General features: G+C 41.5%; 2 protein-coding genes across 9 annotated transcripts in view; one reads left to right on the forward strand and one right to left on the reverse strand.

Annotated features, from left to right (window-relative positions):
- Positions 1–603: 603 nt before the first annotated feature.
- LOC146433339 (uncharacterized) lies at positions 604–5,698 on the reverse strand. The gene is made up of 3 exons (XM_085068784.1): positions 5,615–5,698; positions 4,568–5,514; positions 604–2,746 (listed from the first exon to the last, which is right to left on the reverse strand). Exons 1-2 carry the CDS (start codon positions 5,696–5,698, stop codon positions 4,861–4,863), a joined length of 738 nt encoding a protein of 245 aa, XP_084924910.1. The 3' UTR covers positions 604–2,746; positions 4,568–4,860.
- The window catches only part of TRIP12 (thyroid hormone receptor interactor 12), an 80,662-nt gene continuing 70,602 nt past the window's right edge, over positions 5,032–15,091 (forward strand). For 3 of the 8 annotated variants that reach the window (XM_085069550.1, XM_085069556.1, XM_085069555.1), the window contains exon 1: positions 5,370–5,518. The gene's annotated coding sequence lies outside the window, so the exon portion shown is untranslated. Of the gene's footprint in view, positions 5,172–5,369; positions 5,519–11,868; positions 12,017–14,048; positions 14,129–15,091 lie in introns of those variants that run through there. The other 5 variants (XM_085069554.1, XM_085069557.1, XM_085069553.1 and 2 more) reach the window with 4 other exon arrangements.

The following is a 15,091-nucleotide window of genomic DNA, read 5'->3' on the forward strand; positions in this document are numbered from 1 at the left end:
GGGGGTGGGGGATGTGTGTCTATACTCCTTGTTTGACCAAAATGAGCGACCGATCTTTCCTATCCTACCATCTGGATTCCTCTCTTGCACTTTTCAAAACCTGTACTTATCATCTGTTAGACAATTCATAAGAAATGTTATTTTGAAAGGTTATTTGCGTGGCTCTCTCAAGCCATCTTACATTTAATGTTGGAAGCCCTATGATTAATCGCTTGCTTTGTACAAACTGATAACATCTATTGTTGTTTGTGATAAAGCTTGCCAAATTATAACTGGCATATCAAATATTAATTTGGCATTTCAAGATTGAAAAACATGTACAGTGAAAGGTAATGGAAAGGCATGTGAAACAAGTTGCCATCCCTCATGTCAGTCTTGAACAAAAAGATTCTATGTAGTATTACATGCACTCAAAATGAAAACTAGTCACCATTTCCATGAATCCTAGCAAGATTCCTAGTATACATTTTATGGCCAAAAATAATTTTTTCTTTATTATGTTTATTTATTATGTTTATTATGTACACCAACTTCTCCTTCATAACAACTCAGAGCAATCCTGGAGAGGAAAAAAGAAAACAAACAGTAAAAAAAAAAAAATTGAAAACTACAAATGACAATGTCATTCATTTGGAAATAATTTCTGCCATAAACCAAAAGGTTATAAACCGAAAGTTGACAGAGGAGAAAGACATTAGAATAATAACTAATCGAAGGATGATCAAGAGTCATTAATGTGATTTTGGTAGAGAAAGTTAAATACAATCCTAAAATTTAAATCACCCAGGATTTTCCAGAAGACATGAGGAAGTAATGCTTTTGTACATGGTACTCATTAGGCTTATTATTATTAAGAACAAAAGTAGTAATGAGAAGAAATACAGTGAAAAGATATGACAGCGATCAAGAAACAGAGTCTGTTTCACAAGTGGAGACTGAAAAAACAAAACAAACCCTATCCAGACCATATATTTATTAAATACATACAATATATCATATATATGTATACACACATATACAGAATTGTTACCTATACACAAGATAGACAAACAAGCTGTAAATTAATCTGCGTAACTGCACTTGTAACCATCACAGAAGTGATGATCTGGAGCAGTTGTTCTGTGTGAAGTAGCAGAGGAAAAAAGCCTCACTACCTTTGAAACACATCAAATCCCATTTATGCTATAAAGAACTATTATGTGGCTGGATGAAACATCAGGCACTGGGACTGGATGACCTGAAGTTGTCTCTTTCAGTCTTGTATTTCTGCAGTGGAACTAGCAGATGCCCACGCAGGGGAAATATGTGCAATGGTTTCTGTGCATTTGTAAAATTATGATTGCTGACTTGAAAAAAAATATTTTCACTGATGGCTCAGAAGATATCTCCTTCCACACAATCCAGCTAGGTGAACTGTATTCTGTGAATGCTCATTTATGCATCTGCACCTCCATATACTCTACTTCTAGAAGAGTTACTTGCAAAGGGTTACAGGGCTCTCCCCTTCTCCTTACTCTTCCTCCTTGAAGTACCTTATACAGAAACTAGTTGGTATTCTTCCCTCCCTAACTTCTCAATGGAAGCACAAGCTTGCTGCTCACTAGTCCATATCTTCATAAATTATTAGCTCCAATTTTGACATATAATTGATCCTGAATTTGTATCTGGTATGGAAGCTGTCTCTTGCTACAAAACTAAGGTAGCATCAGGCTCCCCTTGTCACATTTTGGACACAAACACCTCCACACAGACAAGGGGGTTTATTTATAGTTGTTTGTTTCACTTTCTTCCCCCAAGTACTGTTGCGTTTGATTACTTAGAAGAGTTCAACAAAGCCTCTGCTTTTGTCTGCTACCAGTATCTTGCCCAAAGCAGGCCCTGCTTTCCTTTTTCCAGGTGGTCTAGTTTCTCTAGAGTTGAGTTAAACATAAACAGTATACTGAAGTACACTTTGCTGTTATTACAGATACCTATACTAAGTAATAACTTTCCAGTTTATTTTTATAGTAATAAAATAACTCACATGCTTAGAGCTTAGAGCTGAGGATGTATGCCCCTGTGGTATCACATTCTAGGTTCTCTGTTTGTCTGTCCTGTCCTCTTTACTTGATTATTGTCCTATACTTAGCTTCAGCAAACTTAGTAGTGTATGCTTAGCTCTACTCAGAGACATCCTTTCAGTCAATTTACAGTAATTCCTCGTAATTAATTTTAGTTATTCAATAGTGTGGGCCTACTATAGTGACTTGAGGCAGGCAGCAGCAGAATTCCAAAATGCCTTCCAGAGAACACCCCTAACCTATGAGGTTGCATGACAGAAGAAAGATGTCAGTCCTCTTGAATGGGGGAAAAAACTCAACAAAAGCCACAGACATTTCACATGGCTCAGGTGAACACAAAGCCTGCTGCCATGGATTTGTTTTACCCCCTGATAGGGCCTCTTCGTCCAGCTAAGTTTCTTGCCCTAACATATTTCTTAAGATTTTCTGTATTTGTACAGGATTTCTGGTTCTATGACAGTTTGACTTGAGAGTCAGCTAATACCTGGAAATCCTGGCTATGACCACAGGTACACACACCCTGGAGCTTTATAACACATGCCCAGTAAATTGATAACTTCATCCTGAAGGAGCTGAATTTACTGTTCACGTAAAGTCCAAGCAGATCATTCAAAGAAAGGCAACACTCACAGAATTATGGGAGCCTTCATACAAATCCACCATGCAGCCACAAACTCCTCTTCTTCCTTTTAAAGAAAAACAATGGACGGTTCTGAAACCACTCACTTCCAAAAATGGGACTATTCAAAGTAGCAGGTTTCAGCATTCATGTACCCATGTGCAAGGCTGGAGGCTTAGACTGTGAGGCCTTTTAGGCAAAGACTGTAATTTATTCCGAGACTGACTACAAAATAGCACACTGGGAACATGAACCAACAACAAGGCCTCCTCCATGCTAACACAGGACAGCTAAATATATTTTACATGAGACACAACTTGGAACATCAGTGATGCACATACCTTCAACTGCTATTTTTGACACAGGTCTCTTCTCAGGAGACTCCATAGCCTGTAGAAAGGCTAACTAGCATCCAGAAGTTTTACGTGTACAGAAGTTAAAACTGGAGACACTACTTATGTGAAGGTGTTTTGAGGAATAGTGAATTAAAATTTGAGTGAATTGGGAAGTTTTGCTGGAATCAGATACATTAACTTCAGAAAATATAGTAATATATTCAAATACATACATTTACTGCACCATACTCAAATGATGTTATTCCCATAAAATCAAAGCTGAATTCTTCAAATAATCCAAACCAGTTATTTTTCAATGACACCAACTTCCTGGTAATGCTTTGTACAACAAACATTTGCAGAACAATTTGAATTTAGTTACACTGAGTGTTATGAAGAGTTATGAAGCTTTTTTGCACGGTTTATGTTAACTGACTTTCGTTTGTTTTCAGGATATATTTGGGCAGCTGAAAACAAACCCAAGAATAGGTACCTGAAGTGTGTGACAGGAAACAGATATGAGAACCAAAAAACTGAAGAAAACAACAATAATAAGAACAATCTTGTTTTTATTATCTAAGTGCAAATATGAATAGCAAAGACCCCACAACACTCAATGCCATTCCATGGACAAGCAGAGCACCGATAGGATTCCTATGGGGTCAGTGGGACAGGCCCACTACAAGACTTCAGCCACTCAAAAGCACATATTTCCCAATTATTGTGCAACAGCTCTTTCCCGAAAGAACATATGCTCATTATTTTGGTTTACTTTATGAAAACAAACTGGAAACTTCCTCCTTGTTTAAAAATATGTTGGGTGGGGGTTTTTTTGTTCTGGTGAGGCATTTAGAAAACTTTCTCAGAAGAGTTTCTGAAACTTCACAACTTCTAAATCAGTATGTCCAGCCTGAGACAAGCATTTGTGTTTGTCTCTCTAATACGTATAAAGTAAGTAAACTAAGTAAAAAATAGGTAGAAATGAAATAAGGATTATAGTATATTTGCATTTTTATTTAATAACTTCATAAACTCATAATCAGATTTACTAAACCTCATATGTTTACTGTCCAATATTCCTCATTGATGATTCTATTAGACTATTCTTAAAATACTCTTATTGCACATTTTGCAACAAATTTAAAAAAAAAAGTTCAAAAAACTATTCCAGGATATTTAACATTTCTTATTTCCCTGTGTGAAAACCCAGTTATTTACATTGGTGTAAGGCAGGACACCTAACATCTTCAGGTACAATGTGGAAAATATATATTGCCTTCCCATTCTCCGATGTTAATTTTAAGTCTTTGGAATGACATGTTAGACTATTGCTTCCCCCCCTCCCTGCCTTCAATCTGATTACACTGAAAGTGCTGCTCAACTTATCTTTCTTTAGAAAGAATACTGTGGCACTACTTAAGGATTTGTTATTTATTTGCTCTAAATTTAGAACCTTATTTATTTGTGAGGCATTTCTGAGAGAAGATTTATGTCTGTTTTGAGGGTACAAAATCACGATGTGTCTATACTGCTTCACAAGGCTACTAACTCACCATTTTGACAGATTTTTATTTCCTCCTTTTCTCTGGTTCCTCACCCAGAGCTCCATCCCACAGGCTCGGGAAAGTCCAGGTAGAAGGAATCTCTCACGTGCTGATGCTCCTGGTCTAGACGCACTCTCACCCACGCCTGGAAATACCCTTGTTGCAGGCAGCCCTCCCGCAGCCGGGCGCTCCCTGCCCTCAGGAGGCCAGGCTGGCGGCACTTACCGCTGGCACCTCCCGGCTCCCTTCCTGGCGGCGTGAACAGAGCCCCCGTCCTGCCCCGGCACGGAGGAGCTCCTTCCCTAAGGACGAACCCTCAGTAAAGCCGCCTCCGCCTCAGGCTGCCGGCCTGCCTGCCTTCCTTCCCGGGCGGCGGGGAGAGCGCCGGGCCCGCTGCCGCCATTTTGGGACGCCGGCGGGCGGTCTCCATGGTAACCAGGAAGGGGCGGACATCGCGCGGGGTCACCGCTAGCCCGGCCCCCTCTTAAAGGAGCAGCCGCGGCGGCCCCGCCGTGCCGGGCAGGCTCTGACCCCCGCCGCCGGTGCCACCAGCGACCCGCGCCCCGGCCGCCCCCTGGCCGCCCCGAGGGGGGGACATTCCCGCGGACCCGAGGTGACGACCCCGGCGGAGGGATACCGACCGCCGCCAGCAGCGCCGCCGAGCGCAGCGAGTGGGCCGCGCTCCGGGCCGCGGCGGGGGCTGCGCGGGGGGCGGCAGCCGGGGCAGGGGCCGCCCGCCGGCCCGGAGCGCGCGCGGGCCCCGGCGGGGCCCCGGCGCCAGGAGAAAGTAGTCCCGTGGCCTCCCCCTCGCGCCGCTGGAAGGCGTTCGGCGGCGGAGGCGGCGGACGAGGCGTCGGTCGGTGCTGCGGCTTCAGCTGATAATTGAAGGGAAGCGAGGCGGCTGCTGCCGGGAGGAGGGAGGCACGGAGCGTCTGCGGAGGCCGCACCGGGACAAACTAGGTACCCGGGGCCCCTCCGCTCGGTCGGGGGGCGCCGGGCGGGCGGGCGCGGGGCGGCGGGGCGCTCGCCGGGCCCCTCGGCGACTCCGGGCCGGGCCTGTTGTGTCATCCTGGCATTAGCCGAGCTGCCCTTCCTGGCGGCCCGGGGCAGGGGGAGGGGAGCGGCGCCATCCCGGAGCATTGTTGTAGAAGGGGGTGGGGGGGCGAAGGGGAGCCGGGAGCGACGCGGCGCCGCGCTGGTGAGTGTGTGGGGCGGCCCGGAGGGGTGGAATGGGGCCCTCGCCGTGCGGGGAAGGGGTGGAAATGGAGCTGACAAAATGGCCAGGCGGTCCCCGAGGCCGCTGCAGGGACATCCCTCGCCCCCCCGCGCCGGGCAGGGGTGCCGGGGCCAGCTCGCCTCTCCCGGGCCGGCCGGCGGGAGGGGGGCGGCAGCGCGGCCGCCCCTCGGCGGGCCCTGTGCGGCTGCTGATACAAAAGGGCAGTGTCAGTGTTGACACTGCCGTGCCGATTTCGATGCCCTTCCCCGTCTTCCCTCCCCCACTCCGCTTGGCCCCCTTTTCCCTAGTGGTCCTTTCTTTCCCACCGACCCCCCCTTTAACCCCCCCTCCCCTTTAAAGGAGCTGTGGAATATCTTAAAGGAAAAAATAGCAATTTCTCTTTCTTTCCCCCCTGCCCAGCTCGGTAAAAATGCTAAACAATCGGCCGACGTCCATATTTCACAAGCTTTTTTGGGGGGAGGAAGAAGGTGGGCAGAAAACGGAGGCGCCCGTGGGGTCGGAGTCACAAAGCTGGCTGCCCACGAAAGGGATTATTTTCGCAGCTAAATGGTTTAGAGCTGATGTTTTTCTTGTTTTCAGTCAAGAAGCAAGTTGCCTGGTCCTTGCGTTTGCTTGCATAATGCGTCGTACTTGGAGGCTGATCAAACGCTGGGTTCTGCCTTTCCTGCCTGGCTCTTCCTCCTTCCCTTTTCCCGGGGGCCTGGCTAGTGGGACGAGTCTGGGGGGGCTGGTGGCCCCGGGGCTCCCGGCTGCTGCCCCGCTGATCCGGGCAGGGGTAGCAACCGAGGCCGGGGCTCTCGCCAGACCTGCAGGCCCGTCTTCCTGTGTCCAACTTTTTTATTGTTCCCCCTTCCCCCTTCCGAGTGCCCGGGCGCTCCGGCAGGCGGGGGTTTGCACGGCTCGGGAGTCCCGAAGTCTAGACGGGGAACCGGAAAATAATAGGGGAAAGAATGGAAAGTTATGTCAAGGGCTTTGGGGGAAAAACATCGACGTATCGAACAAAGGTCCTGCCTGTGTTGGAGAGAGAGGCCTGCATGTGAGGCCTGATTGTGTCGCATTTACACACGGGGAAGAAATGAGTGCTTGGTACTGGCCTAAATTTATTCTGTAAGTCTGGCGTGCAACTTAGGAACGCTTTCAGAGAGTGTGTAGTTTGTTTTGGGAGTGTTTTTATTATGTGTAGCAATCCAGTAATAATTTTTTATTTTAAATACTACCCCCCTCAAAAAAAAAGTTAAGTTTTTTTTTTCTTCCTGCCTTGTTTAGCAGAAATAATATTGATTCAGAGCTTCTAACACTGAAATGCAAAACTTTACTCAAACAGGGGTAGCTTCCACAGTTTATGTATTGTGTGTAATATGAATATTGAGCTTCCTGGTGCTTTAAAGTCTGTCAGTAAGAGCAGTTGAGTAATTACCAGCTGATAAATTTGAAGTACATCTATCATAATGAGAAAGAAGGGGAATTCTGAGCACTTAAATTAATTTTTCAAAATTTTCTTATGGGATCTGTCACTGTGGATATACTTTTGTAAGACTTTAAAAGCTAGCAAACATTGCTGTGATTACTTCTGTTTATCTCTGGTATAGTCTCTTTCCAGTTCTCCCTCTTCCAGTCCCAAAACTGGAGTTCTAATTGAACAGGGTTGGGGTTTTGGTTTGGGTTTTTTTTTTTTTTGTATTTGATTTCTGAGGTTTCTGAGATTTATTAAGGTTTTCACCAAGCTAGAAGTTTTTAAACATATTTCATTTTATGTATATAAAATATGTGCAATGGATGTGAAAGCACTGGAAAAATAACTGTAGCTTTCTATTGTTTGGTAGCCTACTTAATAAATATAGCAATTGAATGTATTTATGAAAATATTAGAACTTCAGCTTTTGCAGCTGATATTTTAATAAAATATGCATTATTTGAACTAAGAAGTTTAAAACCTGTGTTCTGGTGAATAAATTCTGTAAATAATACTTGGAATTTTTGGCAATATACATGTTTTTAACTTGCAGTAGTTTCTATTTTTGTAAAATGCAGCTGATTGTGAGCAGCTCAGTTCTTTTGATCTTAAATGCAAAGATATTTTTAATTTTATTGTTTGGTATATCCTATTATTGTGTTAGAAATATATGTAATCAGATCTTCTTTTTTTTCCTTTCCTAAAGACTTTCTGAAAAAAAATCTGAGTAGTAAACTTGAATTAACAACCTCTAAGTCTTCAGTCTCCAGATGGTTCCATAGGTAGGAACCTAAACATGTCTTAGCTGTCAGTAGAAAAATTGTAGGTCATCCACAGCATGACATTACTACTTATTAATATAGCAGATCTACTTCAGTAGGAGTGCCAACCTGTTGAGTAAGAGCTTATGAAAATGGAGTCTTTTGATGTCTTGCAAAAGTTCTTCAGGCCAAAGTGACCATTAGAGGAAACATTCTGCATCTTCCTAGTAAATGAATAATCAAAGCTGTCATTCCTAATCAGGAATCATGCACAAGTTTGTTTTTTTTAATTTTCTTTTTATATTGTACATTGACTGTCTTCAAACCCAGAGTGTAAATATTACAGAAGAAAAAAAAATGAAAACTTGTTCCTACAGAATAAACTTGTTCCTGTAGAATAATTCTTAAATTTGAGGCCTATAGCTCTAGGTGACAGCACTATTAGTTCTGCAGCAGTGTGGCAAAAATATCATGCGTTTGGCTTTAATGCCATCATTATCAATTTCCATGTGGATCCTTACATCTCTGATCAGTACAGTTACTTACTCTGCAGCAATCCAGAAACATAACCAGACTGAATTCCTTTTGTTTCTAAGTGATGAAGCTGAAGCAGAAGTAGGAATTGTATTGTTTAACTAAACTATATGTTTGTACCTAACCTGCAGCTGTCTCTCACAGCTGTCTGTGTTAATCTTGTATTTATATGCCATGCTATATTTTCTAACAAACTAATTGATAAGCATCATGTAGAACACTTTTGATCATGGATCTGTCTTTTGTCACACTGAGGCTAAATTATTGTGACAAAGAATAATCAAATCCCAAGGTTGTACAACACGGTGTACTATTGCATTGGCAAAAACTGGCAAAACCAGGCGTCCACCACTGGCCTGTTGGATGGTCAGTGTCCTGTTCATCACCTGTCAAGTTAGTAACACTCCCTAAAAAGCACTTTGTGGACTCTGTTACACTCTTTTCATCAAGCTGTCACTGCCACATTCAGCACTGACTCTGAATGTAGTAGTACATAAGATGTTTTTGTTTTGGTAGAGTAATATATTAGCTGTGGGTGAGTATGCTTAGATTTCTGAAGAAGTAATACTTTAAATGTGCTCTTAATATTTTAATCACTATATAATATCACAACAGATTTGTGGCAGTACATGAAGCAACTTCTTGCTGAGAGTTTTCACATCTCAGTTTTAATTTAGGACATGAGATTGGTTACTACAAAACAAAGTCATATTAACTTTTTTCCTCCTGATGTATTTTAAAAAAATTATATGAAATGAAGTGCTTCTCAAGGAACAAAACTCTTTTCAAAGTTCTCAGTGGTGATTAATAACTGCTTGTATGTAGCCACTTGTTTCAGGATGTCTTTTTTTAACAAAACAATTAGTTTTGAAGCACAAATTCAGTAATCTTCTGTAAATAAAGAATTTTTAGCTGCATATCAAGTGTACAATGTCTGTGGAGGACAGGGCTAAGTCAACTGGCTTCCTCTGCTTGCATTCAGATACCAGCAATGGTTGCTTTAGTATGAAGTTTAGTTTGAGGAGCAATTGTTCTCCTAATCCTGCCATCAAGTTGGTAGAATCCAATTGTGTAAATATCCCGTCATGTTCTCCTTCCATTCTGTCTGGCAGCCAGGGTTCAAGCACACAGAACCAATCTGTTTACTCTTCCAGTCTATAATAAGGCTTGTCTTGCCAGCCTTACTTGACTCATGAAGGTACTCGGTACAAATATGGCAGAAAACTGCCATGTATGAGAGCAGGAGATGGTCAACGCTGGAAGAAAGGAAGGTTTTCATATAGAAAAAATGGAAAACTTAGGTGTATTATCAAAAAAGTTAATAATGGTAATTTAATACTGGACTTCAATACTGAAGATACATGAAAAGTGCTAGCAATGATGTTCAAGCCATTGTGTCCTCAGTTATCCAGAAAAGCCTCTCTTGGTAGGATTCATACAGCAAGCCACTTTGGAAAGGACCTCAGGAAGTTACTTGGCCCTTCTCACGTTTGACTTCTACCCTTGAATAAATAGTTTTTCGTTTATCACAGCTGATAAAAAGACCTTCATTTTCTCGATTGACCTGACAGGAGAAAAAACCCCAAACCTAACAAACATACAAGGGTACATGTGGAAAAAAAACCGGAAGGATTCTATCAGTGTCTAGTAATACCATGCTGGCTCATGGAGCTGGGGGGAAATCCCATTTTCTCAGTTTTTCCTGAATGATTTGCTTTGCTAGTGTCCATAATAAAGTGCACATGCTGAACTGCAAAGATCTAACCTTCATAAAAGGTGTGAAAGGGTCTGAGTCATCTGGAATGTGAACCTTGAGTTGTGGGGATAAATTTGGTGTTTCAAAATGGAAGCTGAGGCCCCTGGTACTTTTTGAACAAGATGGCTTTTTTTAATCTGAAGGGCAAGGTATATTTCACATTTATCAGCGCAACTTACTACTGACAACCAGTGTTGTATTGCATGATGTCCAAATAAGTAAAGTTTAGTGTAAAGAAGGGCAAATAGTTGCTAGACTTTTGTAAAGCTAGACATAAAAGAATACAAACATATTCTTTATTTTCTGATCTATGTATGTGTTTTTTGGTAACAAAGGTTAAATTTTCAGAAGGCTGTCAAGCCCTGTGATGGGTATTAGTCTTAATACTAGCAATGTGGACCTCCTTCAGTTTTGTGGCTGGCTGTTTGAAGCATGGTTAATACCAATTTTTATTAATGTGGAGCAGTAACTTTTATTTTTTACCTTGATTTTCAGGTGTAGCTTCTAAAAGTAAAACTGTTAGGAAAAAGGTTTGTGACAAACTCATGCCCCGAGGTAACTAGGTCTAGTCTTATGCTATGTTTGCTTTTAGAAAGCATGTATGTTGTTTTTTTCTCCCTCATCTTTCTCCATGTCTGGCTTCTGTCTTACTTGCCTTACTTTGAGCTTGTGATAGTTTGTCTTAATCAACCCTGGGTAGGAGAAATGATCTCTCTGTACGTGGTCTTTTATGTGCTTGATGTCTGTTCTGTACCTCTGCTCTAGTCCAAGACTATCTAGATGTAAAAGTACAGATAAATAAACAAATCTGGAAATCAAAAATACCTTTTTGTATAGTATCTTCTGGGTTGAAAACATAAGGTTTTTTAGGAGCAAGAGCAACATAAATGAATTGAAGCACCAGAAAAAGAAGGATGGAAACAATGCATACTAGCACAGGTCATGGTGGACACTCCAACATCCCCCCGGGCTGTCCTCCTCCCCCTTCCCTCCAGCCCTAAAGAAGAGAAAAAATACACACATGCATCCCACCCACTCATCAAGGGACTTGAATTACATGTCCTTGATACTGGTATAATGATTAATTGCTTACTTTAACTCCTGGAATTAGTGAGGAGAAGCTGTCTTCACATATATGCATTTGTGGAATATGTGGTAGATGTGTGTTTTTGGACAAGGTAATATTGTAAGATGTGGTTAATGTCAGGGCTAGAGGATGGCATCTTATGCAAGTTAATAATGTTCTGTGTCTTCTAATGTCAAATCCCTTATGTAATTAGCTTATTCAGTGTAGGGAGCGTCCTGTCCTGGAAGGTGTGTGCAGTGTAACTGAATCTTCTGATCACAGGTGAGATGTGGCTGTGCATTTAAAGAGAACTAATGAAGAAAGTAACTGAGGGTGCATATTAATAGGCTGTATGCTGAATATAAACATGGAGCTCTGCCTTCCTTAGAGAGTGAGTGTTTTCTTTCTCTTTATTTTGAGGATACACTTCATTAATAATCAGCTTACTGACTACAAATTGTAATTTCTCCTTAAAACTTCACTTGTTTTAAGCTTTGCAGTTGTTTCAGGTGTGATGGCTTGATGAACTTGCCTGTTGTACGGGGTGAGGGGAAGGTAAGAAATCGCTCAGCTGAACAAGGACAGCAGACAGTCATAAGCTGTGTCAATAAGCCTGAGTGAACAGCACCTGAGAAGCAGCTACATAGCTAGGTAGGTACTTAGGAGACCTTTAAGTTAAACAGCTGGAAAAAACATAATTTCCACTGAATCTCATGTAATGAAAGGGATGTAAGCTGCATAACTTTGGCAAACTTCAAGCCAGGATTCCAAGTGTTAGAGCTCGTGCTTTAATGCAAGTGTTAAAGCACTGCTGCTGCAGTCTATTCCACAGTGTTATTCAAGTTTATGCAATGACCATGGAGGCTGCCATACCTTACTCTGGTAGTATTCTGCCTGTTGTACTTAGCAGATTATTTTCTACAATAAAATACTGATAATAAAAATTAAGACTGCATTATAACATAAGATTGTAGATTAAAGAAGTTAGTTTCACTCCCTTACTCAGTTACAAGAAGCTTGGCAGAAGAACAAATGCGTTTCTTTGCCAAAAGTAAGATAACAAATATGTGTTAGTCAAATTTCCTGTATGGCAGCTCTTAAGTTGATATAGTTCTGCTGCATATTTGTAGACTTGCAACTGAACGTAGCCATGCTGGATACCTGACTTGACAGCCCCTTAGAACTTTCACCAGCACTTTGTAACTAGAATTGGAAGAAGTGTGTTAAGGGAAATGCCACTGCACACCTCAGTCTGCACGTTCAAGTGCTCCATGGAGTGGGTGGGAATTGAGCTCTCTTCAGATTAGCTGTGAAGAGGAAAGATGAGTTTTATGAAGTTTACTCTGTGAAGGAATGGTACCCCTTAAATGCTTTCTATTAATATTGATATATTTAAGCGCTATGCTCATAGTTTTTTAAAATAATTCAGAGGTTCTTGACATATTGTCTAAACCAAACTGGAGTTGGAAAGAATGGGCACTGAAAATTCCAACTTTATTGTGCTTTATGGAGAAGAACTCAAGCTAAACATCAGAACTATATTTTAAAACTTGAGGTAAACAGAAATGTAGTGATGAGTTGATTTTTGAGAGTACATTTAAACTAAATGTAAAGTTGTCTGTGAGAGTCCACTGAAGTGACAGGCAAAGTCACCTCAATCTGTCACTTTCAAAGTACAGTGCAGTGACCACACTTGTTGCTATGCTTCATGGCTTCCAAAGGTTGCCTAGAGTAAAGTGTATTCCCTGTGTGCATCAGACTTTTCCCTCTGTCACAGACTTGGCCAAAAGCTGTCAAAATTATTCTTGTAGTTTAAATAACGTAGATTTCTATTAAGTAACAAGTCAATGGATAAACAATTGTATCATGTGTTTTTGGAAACTTCTTAATGAATGTATTTTATTCAGATGAAGCCTTGAGTTTATATCGGATTGAGATCTCGCTAACTTGAATGCTAACTGTGATTCCTGCTGGTAATATCTGTAGTGTCACCAGAAACACTGTCGACTCCCTCGACCTGTTCTCAGCAGTCTGCTTGTTCTGAACTAGTGTTGCTTCTGTTTTGGCATCTGTTTTGTTGCAGTTTCACATCTACCTTGCAATTACTGGATACCTTATTAGGACTCATCTGTACTATTATGCAATTAATTTTAATCCTATTTTAGTGGTGTTGGAGCATCTTAAAAACTTTTATCAGAAGTAATTCAAGTAGATCACTCTGCGTTACAAAATGTGTAGTATGTTTTAATTTAAAAGCTGTTCACTTCCACTAAGAAATGGTTTCTTCCTTAGACTCACAGTTCTGCGATACTGCTTTCCTTGACCAAAATGATGTTAGGCTGTTTGGAAAGTCAACTCAGTAAGATGGCAAATCAAAACCAGATAGCAGGTGATAGTGCTAACTGATCTAACGGAAGAGTTAAATCAGTAGTTTGACTTTCTCTGTTCTGTAACCCATTCTGAAATATCAATTGAATTGAGTGTTAGCAGTTCAATTACAGAATTTCTCTGTTGCACTTTCGTAGGACTCCTGTGTTTTTTGTCTGCTAGTTCTACATGGAGCTCTTTCCACAAATGGAATAACTGGTTTGGTTTTTGGAATATATTAATTTTGGCAAGTTTCCTCACCCCGCCCCCCCCCCCCCCCCCATGTGGCAGATATCAAACATGAACATATGGGCACAGAGTGACACAGCAATAGAAGGATCAAGATGGATAAACAACCTCTGCACAGACTAACCCTATCCAAAAGTGTGGTATATGGTTTGTGGTTTTTTATTTTTAAATCCTAGAACTTGCTGCTTGCTGCAATAACTTGCTTTGTGGAGGGCTGTCTTCTGCCTCCCTTCCTCCTTCCCAGGAGAAGATGTGGGGACAAGTTTTCTTTCCTTAGGCATAACAGAGCTTCAGTGGTAGGTACCATGGGACAAGAAGGACAGGAAAAGCTTCACAAATTATAGATAATACAGGCTTGCTTCTTTGCAGTGTCTTCTCTGACTTCTTACATCTTCTGAGAAAGAAAATGGGTGTTAAGATAACAAGAATGCTGTTCTAGTTAACAGCATTAAGCTCCAAAGAGGGGGGACTAGCTTTTTCTAGGAACTGAGCTGTTAAAGAGATTTTTGTACCTGAGCCTCTTCTCTCTCTGTTAGTGGGCATAGTAGGACAGCAGAACTTGTTAGTTGTCTGTAAGGGCAATGAAGGCTCTCCAGGAGTATGCTTAGTAAGACTCCTCATAATGTCAAAACTGTAATTTGCTAATATTGTTGATATATCACTTAGCTGCTTTTTAGATGGCTGAAAGTTAGAATTAAGTGCATGCATTGGGGTTTATTTTCCGTACCTGCCTTTTTAATTCTTCAGTCCTCCTGGGATATCCTTTCAGCATGTGGTTTCTCAAAATTCAGGATCATCGAATTTCCAGCCTGAAAGTTTCTCATAAATGTTTGCCTGCTAGCTGTATCAATACTATCCTCTCTTTAAGTTACTTTCTTCTGTTGATGTTTTACTCTTAGCACTTACATAAAGTATTTACAACCTTGTTGCTGGGCTAAATAATACAGGTTTTATTACATAACTCCTTTAAGATCACCCTTCTTTTTTTCAGCTGGAATTCATGTCTCTTGACCACTGAGGTGATGGGATAGAGTATTCCGGATAAACGCTATTTTTACAAAAGCACTGAGAATTCTCGGTTACTCTGTAATGGTGTATTCACCTCTAAGC

The sequence above is a fragment of the Lichenostomus cassidix genome, chromosome 9 (assembly GCF_008360975.1).
Source record: "Lichenostomus cassidix isolate B80296 chromosome 9, HeHo_3.0, whole genome shotgun sequence".
Lineage (NCBI taxonomy): Eukaryota > Metazoa > Chordata > Aves > Passeriformes > Meliphagidae > Lichenostomus > Lichenostomus cassidix.